The following is a 17,948-nucleotide window of genomic DNA, read 5'->3' as shown; positions in this document are numbered from 1 at the left end:
GGTCTAGGGCACGGTAGGAACCCCCCACGGCTACTGCTAGTTGTTGTGGATAGGTTCAGGGGTCTGCAATCCGATAGCTGCCAACCTGTCTGGTTTTTCTGGACTTAGCTGGTATTTTGCTTTTTCCTTCTTTGGTGACTCATCATAACACAACCCACAAAAAAAAAGCCGTTGCGAGAGGACATAATATTGTTAGGCGGAGTAAATAGTCATAAAATATGACGGAGTATTGGATATGATCACCCAAAAAAGAACAAGCCAATACCTATACAGTCAGGAGTCTATACTCAGAAGCTACAGCTACACTCAATAATAATGGCTTGCAATTCTTTTACTATTGCAAAAAATAGGAGACAGAAAAGCGCAATAGGGTCTTATCCACGTTACAAGGAGAGAATATAACAAGAAATTTGCTCACATGGTTAGGATGAGAAAAAGCATAAAGGCTGGCGGCTGCTGCAGATCCACAGGTCCTCAACGACCAAGGAGATTACACAATCAAAGGCACAGGGCCTGGCTACATCCATATGCTAGTAACACCTTGCACCTGATAACATCTCTACTGGCCCCAACATGGATATACAGCACGTCCTGTCTTAACTATATATATATACACGTGTGATGCCTGTACATACTGTGTGGTATTTCCTGACAAACGGGCATGAGACCCCAGAAATGCGCTGAATAAACCACTGTGAATCTTTGACATCTCTCTCCTGGAATCCTTCCTTGCGGCAGCACGGAATATAACTACAAATTCAAAAATTCTTAATAAATATAATTCTGGATTAATTATTCAACAGCTCATATACAAAAAAATCAATCCTTAAAAGATACTTTATTAACCAATCATTAAAAAGTTTTCAAAACTTCAAAAAACAGGTAAACAAAAATAGGCTTTTTGCCGATTTTCAAAATCCAGCCACAAACACTAGAGAGTCGTTCCAATGTCAGGTAGAGGGTCACAAACCTATTTGTCCCTATAGGGCCCTATATCTCTCTCCTACCTGACAGCGGAGGTTGGCACCCTCTTGATACGCAAATGGCGCCCCCGCTCCTCGGCGGCTCTCCCTAATCACCCTGTTGACTCCTATCTAAATGACATCAGCTTGGAGTACAACAGATGGCCGGGGACAAAAATATAATAGATAATAACCCCATGCCACAAACCACCAAGACAAAAATATAAGGAATAGTAACTGGAAAAAACTCTAATTTTTGGCAGATTTGTAAACATTTTCTTTGGGAGGAAAAGGGGTCTAAATAACCCTATTTAGGTGTCTCCCTGCCTGACAGCGGAGCTTTTACACCCTACGTTACTCTGGTGCCCCCGCTCCACGTGGGCTGACCCTTACTGACCCGTACACTTCTCACCCAGAAAGAGGAAAGAGGGTGTCAGAACATATGGCCAAGGGAGACAGGGGTAATAACTTAGAATTATCCCTGAATAAAATCCCCCCCAAAGACAAAAAATGTTTTAATAATAATAATAATAATAAAAAAAAAAAAAAAAATGTATCTGCAAACTGATGTATACAGTGTATGGGATAATAGTGCATTAGCAAAGGCAGTTGCAAGTAAAGGGGGTAAGATATCAATCAGAACAGATACACAATCATTTAAATGTTCTTAAGCAGCATTAATGTACATTTCTCACATCACAAAACGCTGCTATTGCCTCTAATCCCCAACAACACATTTTTCATATTGCATCATGCCCAAAACAATGAGCCATTGATCGCTCAGGCTCAAAATTGCACTGTCCCAAAAAAAAAAAAAAAAAATCAGCAAATTAACAAATATGTAAGAACTTAGCTCATGGCCACTGAAAAATCACCTCAATATATATAGTAGGCGGGGTGATAGTACTTTGACAAAGGCAGTTTCAAATAACGGGGGTAAGGTATCAATCAAAACAGATATACAACCATCTGAGTATTCTTAAACAGCTTAGGATGAGAAAAAGCATAAAGGCTGGCGGCTGCTGCAGATCCACAGGTCCTCAACGACCAAGGAGATTACACAATCAAAGGCACAGGGCCTGGCTACATCCATATGCTAGTAACACCTTGCACCTGATAACATCTCTACTGGCCCCAACATGGATATACAGCACGTCCTGTCTTAACTATATATATATACACGTGTGATGCCTGTACATACTGTGTGGTATTTCCTGACAAACGGGCATGAGACCCCCGAAATGCGCTGAATAAACCACTGTGAATCTTTGACATCTCTCTCCTGGAATCCTTCCTTGCGGCAGCACGGAATATAACTACAAATTCCCCTGAATGCGTGATTTCTTTTACTATGACATGTTTTGGGTAAAAGAGCATGCTACTGTTTAACACTTTTTTATATTTACAGAGTTTTTCCACTTAAAGAAAAATGGACCTAAATACTTATGTACAGTACAGATCATAACAGACAGAGGAGGATCTGAACCTTCCTGGGTCTTGCCCTGGCTCTCCTCCAGTCTCAGTGTATTGACTGTATTGGGGATGTCACATTAAAAGCTCACATCAGGAGCAATTGTTGAGCTCAGAAGCTCTGCTGATATACACATTATGAGCTGCCGAGTTGAAAATCATGGAATCATAGAATCTTAGCTCGCGAGGACTCCAGCGGCCATTTTCCCGGAGGCCACCGCAGTGCAGCAATGGAGCTGCCGGGGGCCTCCGGGCTTTGGGGATATGCCGGCGGAGCCCCAACGCTGGACAAAGAGCCACCGCCGCCCCCAGCTGCACAAAGAGGAGCCGCCACCGACCCCCAGCATAGAGCTCCCATGCTACACAAGAGGGGCCGCCGCCACTGCCGACTCCCAGCACAGAGCCGCAGAAAGCACCGCTGCCACCAATGAGGTAAAAGAGGGATGATAACTCCAGTTACATCTTCCCTGTGAGACGCCCCCTCCCTTGGTCATCGGGACCACTCCCCCACTATATGCAGATTGGTCAGCACCTGGCGCATAAGGCGACTCCCAGCGTATAAGACGACCCCCGACTTTTAAGAAGATTTTCAGGGGTTAAAAGGCCGTCTTATACGCCGGAAAATACAGTAGTTATTCTAAGTGTTATGGACTTGAGTTTTCTCTGCACTTGTTTGAAGCACCGTGTGTTTATAATATAGACTTTTTCACCTACAAGCTGTGTTATGTATTGTCTTGCTCCACGCAACAAGACTCCTTAGTCGTCCAGTATAATTATTACACTGAGGAGCGATTGCTGTAATCATAGAAGCAGTCAGGACAGCCAGGAGCATCTTTGTTACCTCAAAATAGAAGTGAGAAAGCTACAGCAATGGACTCCTCTGTATTGCCTTCATTGATTGACAGTCATCTTGTGCTTCTCCCTTCTAATAATTGTGCCAACAGTTTTTGCCTTCTCAACAAGCTGCTTCTCTATTGTCCTGTAGCCCACCCCAGCCTTGTGCAGGACTACAATTTTGTCCCCGATGTCATTAGACAGCTCTCTGGTCTTGGCGTGGTGGAGAGGTTGAAGTGTAATTGTGTGGTCAGGTGTCTTTTATACAAGTAACGAGTTCAAACACATGCAATTAACACAGGTAATGAGTGCAGAGTAGGAGGGCTTCTTAAAGAAATACAAACAGGTCTTTGAGAGCCAAAATTCTTGCTGGTTGGTAGGTGATAAAATACTAATTTCTTGCAATAAAATGAAATTTAATTATTTAAAAATCATAAAATGTGATTTTCTGCTTTCTTTTTATTTTTAGATTCTGTCTCTCATAGTTGCCGTGTACCTATGATAAAAATTACAGACCTCTCCATTCTTCGTAGGTGGGAAAAATCAGCAATGTATCAAATACTTATTTTCCCCAATGTATATGTCCATAATGGAGCATGACGTGATGTTCTCATGACAGATATATATGTCAAATAGCATTAAGAGGTTAATGAGCCAATATTTAACAATTTATTGTTTTTTTCTTTTTTTTTTATACTTTTTAAAATTAAGGCTGAAAAAGATAATGTGTTCCTTTTTTGGCATTGGTTTTTCTCACCTTTCCCTTTTTGTACTTCCACATACCTTACAATTACACTATTTAAGAATGCTAAATATGTCCTGAATAAAGCACTTGTTTGTCACTAAAGAGACCATATAGCTACCTATATAGGTTGTGCCCTATGGATCTTTGCCTCTACGCTCCAATGGATTCACTACAGATGCCATAATGCATAATCAACACATTGAGGAGCTGTGGCTGGTGTACTTGTGTAAGCTTTTGTACACAGCTGTACCTTTTATAACCAAATCTTGCCATAGAGAGCGGCTCTGCTTAAACAGGTTTGTCAACAGTTTTGGCCAATGTAAAGTAAGGCCACCACCTTTCAAGGCTGATTTACAGCATTCTATAATGCTGTAGTTCTGCCCCCAACCCGACCTGTCAGAGAAAAAAAATAACTTTTATTATACTCACCTGCGGGGCGGTCCGGTCCGAGGGGTACCGCAGGTCTTGGACTTGAGCCTCCCTTCTTCTTATGATCGCCGTCCTCCTGCTTCCTTCATATGGATGACGCATCCCTGCGTCATTCACACAATCTCTTCGTACTTCTCTCACCTGTTGAAGGCAGAGCCAAGTACTGCAGTGTGCAGGTGCTGGGAAAGGTCAAAGAGCCCCAGCGCATGTGCACTGCAGTACTTTGCTCTGCCCTAGTCAGGGCAGAGTATGTCAGTGCAGGAGCGTGATGCCGAGTAGATTGTGAGGATGACATAGGGACGCGTCATCCACATGAAGCAAGCAGGAGGATGGCATCACAAGAAGAAGGGAGGCGTTGGACCAAGACCTGCAACACCCCTCGGACCTCGACACTCGCAAGTCAGTATAATAAAAGCTATTTTTCTTCTCTTTCAGGTCGGGTTGGGGGTAGATGTACAGCATTCTATAATGCTTTATTATCAGGCCTGAAAGGTGGTGGCCATAACTCATATCGGTCAAAACTGGTGACAGGATCCCTTTCATATCGCTGATTGAGAACTGATTTTTCTTGTTACCATATTATGTCAGCCTGTGTAAAGGCAGTGTAGTAGGGGGACCAAGATCACTGCACCAATAGCACATTATATTTCGTTAGATAAAATACAGTGAACTAACAGTTATATTTATGGACTAAACTACTGCAAGAGCTGGTAATTACAAAGTCTAGGAATATCTCAAGGACACTAATTATAATTGAATAGTTTTAACAACTGTTTTACTAAGAGGAATTATTACAAACATTCAAATTAAATTAAATGACTTTTTTTTTTACTTACAGGGAATGTAGGTTCCTTGGTTTGCTCTCTGCTTTCCCGAAAAGCAAATTGAACTAGCAATCCCATGGCTGCAGGTAGCTCTCCTTCCATCAGAAGCTTTGATCCTGCGCGATTCACGTGGGATGAGTGGAAAAGTTGGCGTGGAGTTTGCCCATATGTTTTAATCATAGTTTCTAAAGCCCGCCTTTGTACGGGGTCTTCAACGGCTGAAACATCCATTCCAAAATAAGTCTAGAAGGAAATACAAAGCATACTTCTTATGCCTAAATTAGTTGATGCACATTATTAATAAGGTTATCTCAGCAAAAACCTAGATGACCTACTGTTGGGATGTGGCATTAATACAGTGGGGGAAATAAGTATTTGATCTCTTGCTGATTTTGTAAGTTTGCCCACTGACAGACATGAACAGTCTATATTTTTAAAGGTAGGTTAATTTTAACATTGAGAGATAGAATATCAAAACTAAAATCCAGAAAATCACATTAGATAAATTATATTTTTTTTTGCATTTTGCAGTGAGAAACAAGTATTTGATCCCTCTGACAAACAAGACTTAATACACGGTGGCAAAACCCTTGTTGGCAAGCAGAGCAGTCAGACGTTTTTTGTAGTTGATGAGGTTTGCGCACATGTCAGGAGGAATTTTGGTCCACTCCTCTTTGCAGATCATCTCTAAATCATTAAGATTTTGAGGCTATCGCTTGGAAACTAGGAGCTTCAACTCCCACCATAAGTTTTCTATGGGATTTAGGTCTGGAGACTGGCTAGACCAATTCACGACTTTAATGTGCTTTTTGAGTCACTCCTCTGTTGCCTTGGCTGTATGTTTTGGGTCATTGTCTTGCTGGAAGACCGAGCCATGACACATTTTTAATGTCCTGGCGGAGGGAAGGAGGTTGTCACTCAGAATTTTATGGTACATGGCTCCATCCATTCTCCCATTGATGCAGTGAAGTTGTCCTGTGCCCAGCACCCCCAAAACATAATGTTTCCACCTCCATGCTTGACATTGGGGATGGTGTTCTTTGGGTCATATGCAGCATTTCTCTTCCTCCAAACATGGCAAATTAAGTTAATGCAAAAGAGGTAAATTTTTTTTCTCATCTGACCACAGCACCTTCTCCCAATCACTCACAGAATCATACATGTGTTCATTGGCAAACTTCAGACGGGCCTGCACATGTGCCTTCTTGAGCAGGGGGACCTTGTGGGCACTGCAGGATTTTAAACCTTTACGGCAAAATGTGTTACCAATGGTTTCCTTGGTGACTGTGGTCCCAGCTGCCTTGAGATCATTAACAAGGTTCCCCGTGTAGTTTTAGGCTGATCTCTAACCTTCCTCATGATCATACACTTAGTTAGGAAGGAAGGATCATCACCGCGATGCCGCAAGAAGAATTACAAAAATTGTAGAGGTTTCAGCGTGGTTTATTCTACGCGTATCAGGGTTCAGGTGACCCCTTCATCAGGACACACCACAAATATTGTACAAGAGTCATAGGCATACAGGGTTTAAGTACACATCAGCATTTGAAAACGACGCCCAATGGATCAGATGACACCCAGTGTCAAAGTTCAGGCTCATCAGAAAGTTCACATGAAGATTAAAAGTCATCAGAGAAATACAAATTAATATCTTACACATTTAACCTCATTTTTTTTGCAGGATAACAAAATTGAAAAAGAGAGATATCATGGAAAGAGAAAAAAAAATGTGGCAAGAAGCACAGTCTCACTGAGAAAAAAGATGGAATCGAACTCACATAGGAGTGGTGAAATAAATTCAGAGGTGCAGGCATTTACTTTGAGCTACTGAGCTGGAGGGATGGACTCTTGCAGAACATAGATTGCCAACATTGAACCATAGTTAAAGTACTTTTTTTATTAATAAATATTAAAAGAATTTTTTTATATATTAAAAGTGGAAATGTGTTTGTCAAGTTATTTGGGAGTATGTTATACCACAAAAAGAAATTTTCTTAAATGAAAAGGGGAGAGAATATAGTTGAAACAAACTAATAATTAAGAACTGGGGAGTTAAAACACTGAAGCATACACCAAATGAGGATCTGGTCCAGAATATAAAAAAACAGTTATAAAAATGAGTTTATAGGATCCTGCATTAAACTGACGAGAGAGATGATAAAAAAAAAGTCAGAGGACATCCTGAGCTGAGGAAACTTCTATATGAAGATCTCTAGAACTTTATTTCATTTTGCCACTGACAAAAGTCACCATCTCAATGTTTTCAGCGACCTTGTATTGAAAAAATTTGAGAATATTGTTCGTAACCCGAGAAGTACATATAAGGAGGGGTTCACCAAAAAGAAAATGAATTTAAATCCACGAGAAAGGCAAGCAATGAAAGCTCTATCTATGAATTATTCAATAATCATCAGATCAGCGGATAAAGGAGGGGGCATAGTAATCCAAAATAGATGTGACTATGTCAATGAGGCACTAAGAACTCTTTCTGATACAAGTTATCATGTAAAAAGTTCATATGACATTTATTTTCGTTCAATCCAGGCATATAATGATCTCATTACTGAAGGGGTGGCTTCTAGTAATTTTAATAATAAAGAAAAAAACTTTCTGTGCATAAAAAACCCCAGTATTCCATTCTTCTACCACCTTCCGAAAGTGCACAAAAATGTGAATACGCCAGGCAGACCCATTATTGCTGGCATCAACTCACTAACATCTAATTTGGCACACTACATAGACAGAGTCATGTTACCCCATGTTTTTAATCTTAAGAGTCATCTTCAGGATTCCACACATTTATTATGGCTTCTTAATGAAATACCATGGAAACCTTGTTATATTTTTGTTACCATGGATGTAACATCACTTTACTCCAACATTCCACATAATGTTGGTTTGATTTGTTTTGATCATTTTCTAAAATTTGACAATAGATTGTCTGAGGCACTGAAGCACTTTATCCTGAAAGGTATTGATTTTATATTGAATAATTTTTTTTTTACTTTTGAAGATGTATTCTACCATCAGATCAAAGGCACCGCAATGGGCTCAAAAGTAGCGCCTACGCATGCTAATTCATTTACGGGGGTTTTTGAAGAGATTTTTATTCTAAATGGCATTTGGGGCAAAAACATCATTTTTGATGAGAGATTTATAGACGATCTATTCTTTATTTGGGATAATTCTAACAACAATATTGAGGATTTTATTCAGCAAATTAATTTTAACAATTGGGGTCTTTCCTTTATGGCTTTTAACAATTTTTCTATTATTTTTTTAGATGTCACCATATTTATTGTAAATAATAAAGTATGTAGTGAAACGTTTTTTAAGAAAGTCGATACTAATGGGTACATTCATTTTAGCAGTGGGCATTACAAAAGATGGCTCAAAAATATCCCTAATAACCAGTTCCGTCGGATTAGAAAAAATTGTACATTTGATGATTTTAAGGAACAATCTAATTTATTGAAGAATAAATTTGCTGTCCAAAAATATGCTTCTTATCTTATTTCTAATGCCTTCAAAAACTCGGCAAAACTAGATCTGTTCTCATTACTTTCACATAAATAAAAAAAAAAAACATTCTGGACAAGCATGTATTGAATTTCATTAAACAATATTCTGATGAGCACAAAAAGATTTGTGATGTACTTAAAAAAAAATGGGCACATTTTGCTGAACGACCCTATATTGAATAAATTCCTCCCAAGGAATCCCTCTATCACATTCCGAAGGGCTCCCACCATCAGGGACCTAATACCCAGTCGCCTGAAAAGAAATATTAATGTTAATGAGGTCACAAATAAAGGCATATTTAAATGTGGCACCAAGAATTGCCTTTGCTGCCTCAATATTAATCACAGAACTAGGAATATTATTTCTTTCACTACCAAACAGAGTTTTGTGGTCCCCTTTTTCATGAACTGCAACTCAGACTTTGTGATTTATGTTATTGAATGCCCCTGCGGAAAACAATATGTCAGGAGAACCACACAAGCATTACACCTCCAACTTAATTCGCATTGATATAATATCAAAAATGGTCTACTTACCCATGGCCTTTCTAGGCACTATACCTTGTTACATAATAAAGATTTTAAAGCCCTAAAAATTAGTCCTATTGATCACATCCCGGCACATATCCCCAACAGAGTCATGAAGCTGAACAGAAAAGAGGTTTATTGGATTTACAAGCTTGGCAGCCTGAAACCTCATGGTCTTAATGAAATTACTGAAGTTTTTATCTGATTTTTGCAAGCTTTTAATAATGTATGTGTGCTGACTATTTTTTCATATATACTTTTATTTACATATATTTTTTTAATATATATTTAGTTATATATATATATATATTTATTATTAACACTTTTTTTTATATATTTGTAGAGCTAAAAATTACCCAAATGATTTTATTAATTTTATTACTAAGTTTTAATTGTTGTAAGGCTTTGCTTATATTTATATTTTTATGTGCTTCTTCTCAGTGTGATGAATAAGTTTCTGTGTCTCTCTAGGAAACCAAACCCTTTTTGCGCTCTGCTGATGCTTGAACCTGTCGGCTCTATTCCATATGATTGGAGAAGCATTTGTCCTCTGGACTCTCCATGAATTGATCAGATGTGCCTATTTCCTCTCAATCCTAGTGAAGTGACCCTCTCTTTGCTTCTAAATGGACATGATCGGTCTTACTAAATATTGATGCATACACATTAACCTTTTCGACATCTCCATGTGATATATATATATATATATATATATATATATATATATATAATTTCCACATTAACGAGCTCCTTTATGTCTGTTCCTTATCAGTGGCAAAATGAAATGAAGTTCTAGAGATATTCATATAGAAGCTTCCTCAGCTCAGGATGTCCTCTGACTTTTTTTTTCTATCATCTCTCTCGTCAGTTTAATTCAGGATCCTATAAACTTATTTTTGTAACTTTTTTATTTTCTGGACCAGATCCTTATTTGGTGTATGCTTCAGTGTTTTAACTCCCCAGTTCTTAATTATTAGTTTGGTTCAACTATATTCTCTCCCCTTTTCATTTAAGAAAATTTCTTTTTGTGGTATAACGTACTCCCAAATAACTTGACAAACACATTTCCACTTTTAATATATAAAAAAATTCTTTTAATATTTATTAATAAAAAAGTATTTTAACTATGGTTCAACGTTGGCAATCTGTGTTCTGCAGGAGTCCATCCCTCCAGCTCAGTAGTTCAAAGTAAATGCCTTCACCTCTGAATTTATTCCACCACTCCTATGTGAGTTCGATTCCACCTTTTTTCTTTTTTTTTCTCTTTCCATGATATCTCTCTTTTTCAATTTCGCTATCCTACAAACAAAAATAAGGTTAAATGTGTAAGATATTAATTTGTATTTCTCTGATGACTTTTAATCTTCATTTGAACTTTCTGATGAGCCTGAACTTTGACACTGGGTGTCATCTGATTCATTGGGCATCGTTTTCAAATGCTGATGTGTACTTAAACCCTGTATGCCTATGACTCTTGTACAATATTTGTGGTATGTCCTGATGAAGGGGTCACCTGAACCCTGAAACACGTAAAATAAACCACGCTGAAACCTCCACAATTTTTGGAATTCTTCTTGCGGCAGCGCGGGGATGATCCTTCCTTCCTACCTAAGTGTATGTTTCAACCAGGTTCTGCACTGACCTGTGGATCTGCAGCAGTCACTATTCATATATGTCTTTCCTTCACTCTTACCAGGTCAGTAGTTCTCTTGGTGGGCACCTCTGTGTAACGTTTGATAAGACCCTATTTGCGCTTTTGTGTCTCCCTCTTTTCTCCGACTTCCTCATGATCAAGGATACCCCACAAGGTGAGATTTTGCATGGTGCCCCAAATCGATGTCGACTGACAGTCATTTTGTATTTCTTCCATTTTCTTATTATTGCACCAACAGTTGACTCCTTCTCACCCAGCGTCTTACTTATGGTTTTGTAGCCCATCCAGCTTTGTACAGGTCTATGATCGTGTCCCTGACATCCTTAGAAAGCTCTTTGGTCTTGCACATGTTGTAGAGGTTAGAGTCTGACTGATTGAGTCTGTGGACAGGTGTCTTTGTCTATGTAAGACAGCTGTCTCTAATGCAGATAACGAGTTGATTAGGAGCACCTAACTGGTCTGTAGGAGCCAGAACTCTTAATGGTTGGGTAGGGGATCAAATACTTATTTCTCACTGCAAAATGTAAATAAATTTATATAAAATTTATACAATGTGATTTTCTGGATTTTATTTTTGATATTCTATCTCTCAAGGTTAACAGTAACCTACCCTTAAAATTTTAGACTGTTCATGTCTTTGTCAGTTGGCAAATGTACAAAATCAGCAAGGGATCAAATACTTATTTCCCCCACTGTATGCCTTCTGTGATTGTTAGATTGAAGTAGCATTCTGAGAACTGGTGGGAACAAGATGAAAAAAATATTTAACATATAATTAAATATGCCGTCCAATAGAAGCAAATGCACACTTTTCTGGACATGTCAATTTTTGGGTTGTCAATTGAAGATTTCGTTCTCAGCAACTGAAATAGTTACTGTGTTAGTAAAAGTTGTGTGCATGATGAAAAAGTGAAAAATTAAAACAATCTGAAACTACATGGAACAAATGCTTCTGAACACTGTTCTCTCCACCTTGGAAATTTTGCTAGCATCAGGTATTTATATAAATGTATGATACAAGCAAAATTTCCAAGGTGGAGGGGTACATTATGCAGGGGCATTTGCCCCTTGAAGTTTCAGTCCACTCCCATCCCCCACATTTTATACACAATAAAAGGCTCTTTGCCCTTAGATACAGAGTGCCACTGCAAATTCTGCTTCTAAGCATTTATACTACTGTCACTATTTCACGGTCTGCGGTTACATAGAGTAACTGCAGACTAATGTTAGGAAACCAGACAAGCCTTTTAAAGGGAATCTGTCATGTAAAATAACTCTATTAACCTGCAGATATGGTGTTAATCTGCGGGCTAATAGCGTTCTGAAGTCCTGCGGCCACCGCACTTAACATCCCAGCTGCCAGGAGGAAATGAACTTTAATGCTCCTGGCAGCCTCAGGCTTTCAGTCATAGAAGTGCTGCTGTGCGGCTTTAGTAGTTACTCAGTGCATTGTAAGCGGCATCTGTATCTAGGCCCCTGCACTGACTTAAAGCCAGCCCTAATGCTGTCAATGCGGGACGCGGTTACAGCCAGGATCTGTCTCTCACATCCGTGGGTGGAACTGAGCTCCACTGGCTGCTAACTCTTTAAAGGGGTTTTCCACTACTCTGGCAACCCCATCTCAATCTGTAAGTTTCACCATTGTAAAATACCAACACTTACACTTACTACCGGCGCCATACTATCGATGCTGCTCGTACGGCATCGGAAATTAGTGTAAGGGTATGTTTCCACAGTCAGGAAACGCTGCGTACAGCCACAGCATCCAATCCGCATCGCCCAGATGTTACAGCATAGTGGAGAGGATTTTATGAAATCCCATCTCCACTATGCGTTGAAAGACGCAGGTGGCAGACCTGTGTAAGTGGACATGTGGCGCGTCTTTATAAACTGCAGCATGTCTATTTATCTTGCGGAGCGTCTCTGCAAGATCATGGGTGGCCATACCATACCACCGGTTCAACCGGTGCGACTGCACAGGGCCCAGAGCCTCCAGGGGGCCCTGCAGGGTGGCTAATGATGAGGGAAATCTGGCTGGTTTCTCTGGGCCTGAGGCTCCGGGGGCCCCTGGCCAGATTGCCCTCATGTGCTGCGGGCAAGCAGGAGAAGCAATGATATAATGGGGACATGGGGAGAAGGCCGTGATGAGGAGAGAAGGCCATGATGGGGAGATGGGAGAAGGCCATGATGGGGTGCTGGGCGAAGGCCATGATGGGGTGATGAGGAGAAGGCCATGATGGAGAGAATGCAATGATGGGAGTGATGGGGAGAAGGAAGTGATGGGGAGAAGGCAATGATGGAGAGGGCAATGATGGGGTGGTGGGGGAAAAAGAAATGATGATGGGGTGGTGGGGGAGAATGCAATGATGATGGTGGTGGAAAGGGCAATAATGGGGTGGTGGAGGAGGAGAAAATAATGGAGGTGGTGGAATGGACAATGATGAGATGGTGGGGTGAGAAAGCAAAGATAGTGGTGGGGGGAGAATAAAATGATGGAGGTGGTGAAGAGGGTAATGATGGGGAGAGGACAATAATGGGATGGGGGACAATGAGGGGTGTGGGGGACTGGGATGGGAAGAAGGGGGACTTATAATGGCCTTAGGAACAGGGGGAGGTGGAGGAAGACATTATTATTGCTTATTATGTCTAACACAGGCCCTTAGCATATAGTGTACTCACCAACTCTGTATAACACAATTCATAGTTACATAGTTTCCTCTTTTATTATATATAACACCGTCCCTTATTACGTACCATCCTCTCTAGTTATATATGGTGCCATCCCTTATTATATAGCTTCCTCTGCTGTTATGTATAGTGCTATCTCTTACATATTGTATTCTTGTTAATTTTGTTATTCACAGCGCCTTTTTTTTATCACATAGTCCCCTCTCTTTTTAGATATAAAATGACTGCTGATAGAGGAGCCGGTGACCAAACTACCAGTCCATCAGCTCCTCCATTAGAAAGGACGATTTCCCATGCTCCATCAGCCATCATTGCACTATACAGCTAACAAGACAGGACGGTATGTAATAAAAAACAGAGCTCTATATAATCCAATATGTAAGGGACAGTACTGTACATAACAAGAGAGGGCACTGTGTAAGGGACAGTAACATACATAATAAAGTAGACTATGTAATATATATTCATGTGTGTGGCTATAATATATATATATACAGTTAGGTCCATATATATTTGGACAGAGACAACATTTTTCTAATTTTGGTTCTAGACATTACCACAATGAATTTTAAACAAAACAATTCAGATGCAGTTGAAGTTCAGACTTTCAGCTTTCATTTGAGGGTATCCACATTAAAATTGGATGAAGGGTTTAGGAGTTTCAGCTCCTTAACATGTGCCACCCTGTTTTTAAAGGGACCAAAAGTAATTGGACAGATTAAATAATTGTAAATAAAATGTTCATTTCTAGTACTTGGTTGAAAACCCTTTGTTTGCAATGACTGCCTGAAGTCTTGAACTCATGGACATCACCAGACGCTGTGTTTCCTCCTTTTTGATGCTCTGCCAGGCCTTCACTACGGTGGTTTTCAGTTGCTGTTTGTTTGCGGGCCTTTCTGTCTGAAATTTAGTCTTTAACAAGTGAAATGCATGCTCAATTGGGTTGAGATCAGGTGACTGACTTGGCCATTCAAGAATGTTCCACTTCTTTGCTTTGAAGGGGTTGTCTGGGCTTTTCACATAATCTCAGTACATATCTGGGCTGCAGAATTATGACAATAAGTAATTTACTTTCTGTCACTAGTTTGCACGGTTTTCTAGATATTCTGAACAGAACGTCCAAGGGGGGGTTTTATGGCATTGAAATGAGAACTAGTCGTAACCTCCTACTCTACTCCAAACATGCCCTCTATAGCGACAACTCCACCCTCCATAGCTACAGGCCCTCCCCGTTCACATGAAGAAGCCCTCATCACACAGTAACAAATCCTCCCCCTCTAGCAGCCTCAGTGCAGAGAGCAGACCACCCAGCTGCTCCTCCCCCAGACACACGCTGAACAGTGATCTATGGAAAGTGAAACTAGTGAGGAGGGAAAATCGTCCTGTATTCTGGGCCACTCCATGATTACAATACATAACTCATTATCAGTAATTCCTTCCCTCACTGTCCCAGGCTGCTGGCAGCAGTGAGAACAGACTGTGTAATGGCCAGTGATGGGGGTCTGCAGCTTCTAATCTGCACAGGGGATGGCAGTCACTGATGTAATCTGTTGTGTGACAAAGCCTCTGCCGTGTGAATGAGACAGCTCTGTGTCACTGATGTCTTCACACAGCAGCAGATTTGGTGCAGTGTAAGTGTGAGCACTGTGTCTCTAATGACACAAATACTGATGGAAGCAGCCTGTCCTACATTTACATTGACCAACTGGCTGTCGCAGTTGTTTTCCATCCCAGAGAAAACATTTGGCAGGCAGTGCATCTTACCATATAACTAGGTGTGTATTATACAGTATATAATGTTAGAATTCGGCTCTGCTAGACAGTTCGAGCGGTTGTCACATGACTGCAGTTTAAGATTTGTGCTAAATTGTGGTCAAGTTCTGACTAGATTGTCATCTACTTCTCTCAGTAGAACATTGAGGGAAGCGAAAGAGAATCTATTAGACAGGTAATCGCAACTATAGAAATCAAACAATTGCAGTTATGTGGCAACCATTCAAACCAGCAAGCATAGCCAAATCCTAACATTATGTACTCTACACACTGTTAGTTATTCAGTAAGTTGCAATGTTTGCTAAATGTTTGCTCTGGGGTGGAATAGTCTTATAATGGACCCAGTTGAGAAGTGTAAATGCATCTAACTCCTGTCCAAGATAATTGTCGAAGTCAGATATCTGTTAACGCTGACAGCTCATAGTCTGAAATGTTTACTGATTATTCTATTATGTTCTATTCACATAGACCTAAGCTTAGCATATACACCTGAAAACCTCCTAAATAAACACTGTATATATGGGTTCATTAGTCAGAGACCAAAAGAATGTCCTTTTGGCCTCTGACTGGCAATATACATGAGTGTCTTCCCATTAATATAATTTTGGCTGCATTTAGCCTAAATACTTTCTCATGACCAAGCTACTTAAGGGGAAGACCATGAAGTGTTGAACAAAATAAGCACAGCGCTCCAGGAACAGCTGCCCACGGTAGAACACCTAACTGTATAGACCACCATCCGCAATCAGAGTAAGGACTGCCAGCTTAGCACCCTAGTAATATATACAATGACCTCCCTTATCCCATATTGTTTTGTATTGTTTTCTTAATTACAACTATGTGTACTTCTTTCCCCTTTGGAATATCCATAGTTTCATTCAGCAGCTATTGTTCAGAAATAATCTGTTTTGATGATGACACTGGTCACATTACTGTACGCACAGTCTGAACGGCCCGGGGCCCTGGCTACCCTTAATCTGCTCGTGCGCTATATAAATAAGTAAAATACATACGTTACCCTCAATTTATTATGTATTACCTATACAGTGGACAGGTGATAAATGTGTCAAGCTATAACACTTACACAATACAGAGACATGGATCAGACCAACGACTCCATCTGTTGCCATCACAGGAAGAGGTTAACAACGGAATTCTAATTTTAAGACTTTGCGGAGAACATTTAGTAAAATTCCAATATTGACAATGTAGATTTTAACAGATTATTTGCAACCAATGTTATACTCACAGCTGGATGAAACACATTGATAGCTTGAACAGCAGCACGTCCTTTTTGTTTACAGCCGAAAACCAGATCAATCCAATGACAAATAGTTTGAGAAACATATTCTGATTCGAGGGCTTGTCGGTGTATCAAGATGAAAAGGCGAGGATCATTTCGCGCCCAAGTCGGTAGATTAACATGATTTACACGTTCTCCGTTTTGGCGAATTCCAAAATCAAAGCCTGTGTAATTTAAAAACAAATGCTTAAAGAACAAAACAACAGACAAGTACTACGAGAACGGAGGCCAGAGACTCCTTAGGCTTAAATGATGTGAATGGCGCCATTGGGGTACTGTCAGAGAAACACATAAGCCATATATGGGAACTTTCATTTCCAGAAACACTACTTACCTGCAGATAAACAATTAATATGCAGGTAAATAAGGTTTAAATCTTATGTAGCCCCCTTATTAGATCAGTGGCTACTACAGAGAGGAAATTCACTTTTATTCTCCCTTTGTCCGCTTGCTTCCACACATTGTGGAGGTGCAGGGAGTGGTTAGTCACCACTCACTATAAAGTGAGTGCAGATGTAATCACACCCTGGAACTTTGACTGATGGCCTTCTCAGCCGTGCAATTTGTCTTGTCTTGTTGATCATCTGCGGCTGTATATATCCTTCATATTTATCCTATTAGACCCGCTACGGACCAGATGTTTTTATTTGTTTTTTTTTTAAATATATTCTGATATGTAAAACCATACAATTCAAAAAGGGTTACTGAGTTTTTCTCATGACAGTACATAGATGGTCAGTCTTACAAAGCAAAGTATATTTATGTTAGCAGCTTTCTGCTTGGCCCATTGAAGGTGTCCTAAGAATTAGGTGTGCCACGTTTTGGTGCATGTCTAAAAAAGACAAGTAATACCAGGACAGAGGCCAGACATTGTCCACAGTGACTCTGTAGACTTAATTGGAGAGAATGGCTCCATCAGGTTACTGTCAGAGTTCTTGTCAGAATCCTGGTTTTCAGCGATTTTGGCAGAAACCCACACATAGTGATCGGCAGAGAGCACTGTATTAAGTGTGGCCCTAGATCCTTTTTGTACTGATGAACAATACCCACATCATTTAACATACCTTCTCTGTTTACTAAAAATTCTGGTAAGTAAAAAAATTCTGGAATCAACTCTTTTACATCAGTCATCGATTCATAAGAAGACAATCGCCATGTTGTATTCATGGAATGAAAGGTTCTGTCAGGAATATCAAAGCTTTGATCTGAAATGGAAG

The 17,948-nt window shown here is 40.0% G+C and overlaps 1 protein-coding gene across 2 annotated transcripts in view; it reads right to left on the bottom strand.

Moving 5' to 3' along the window:
- Positions 1–17,948, bottom strand: part of LYST (lysosomal trafficking regulator) — a 722,897-nt gene that overhangs the window by 106,969 nt on the left and 597,980 nt on the right. For both annotated transcript variants that reach the window (XM_073560091.1, XM_073560092.1), the window contains exons 42-44: positions 17,796–17,936; positions 16,678–16,895; positions 5,277–5,507 (exon numbers count right to left, since the gene is read on the bottom strand). In XM_073560091.1, the coding sequence (XP_073416192.1) occupies positions 5,277–5,507; positions 16,678–16,895; positions 17,796–17,936 (590 nt within the window). The remainder of the gene's footprint in view (positions 1–5,276; positions 5,508–16,677; positions 16,896–17,795; positions 17,937–17,948) is intronic.

Source organism: Dendrobates tinctorius, unplaced genomic scaffold (assembly GCF_039654945.1).
Source record: "Dendrobates tinctorius isolate UK_male_01 unplaced genomic scaffold, ASM3965494v1 ptg000293l, whole genome shotgun sequence".
Lineage (NCBI taxonomy): Eukaryota > Metazoa > Chordata > Amphibia > Anura > Dendrobatidae > Dendrobates > Dendrobates tinctorius.
Note: the sequence above shows the minus strand (reverse complement) of the source record. Positions and strands in the feature narration are given on the sequence as shown.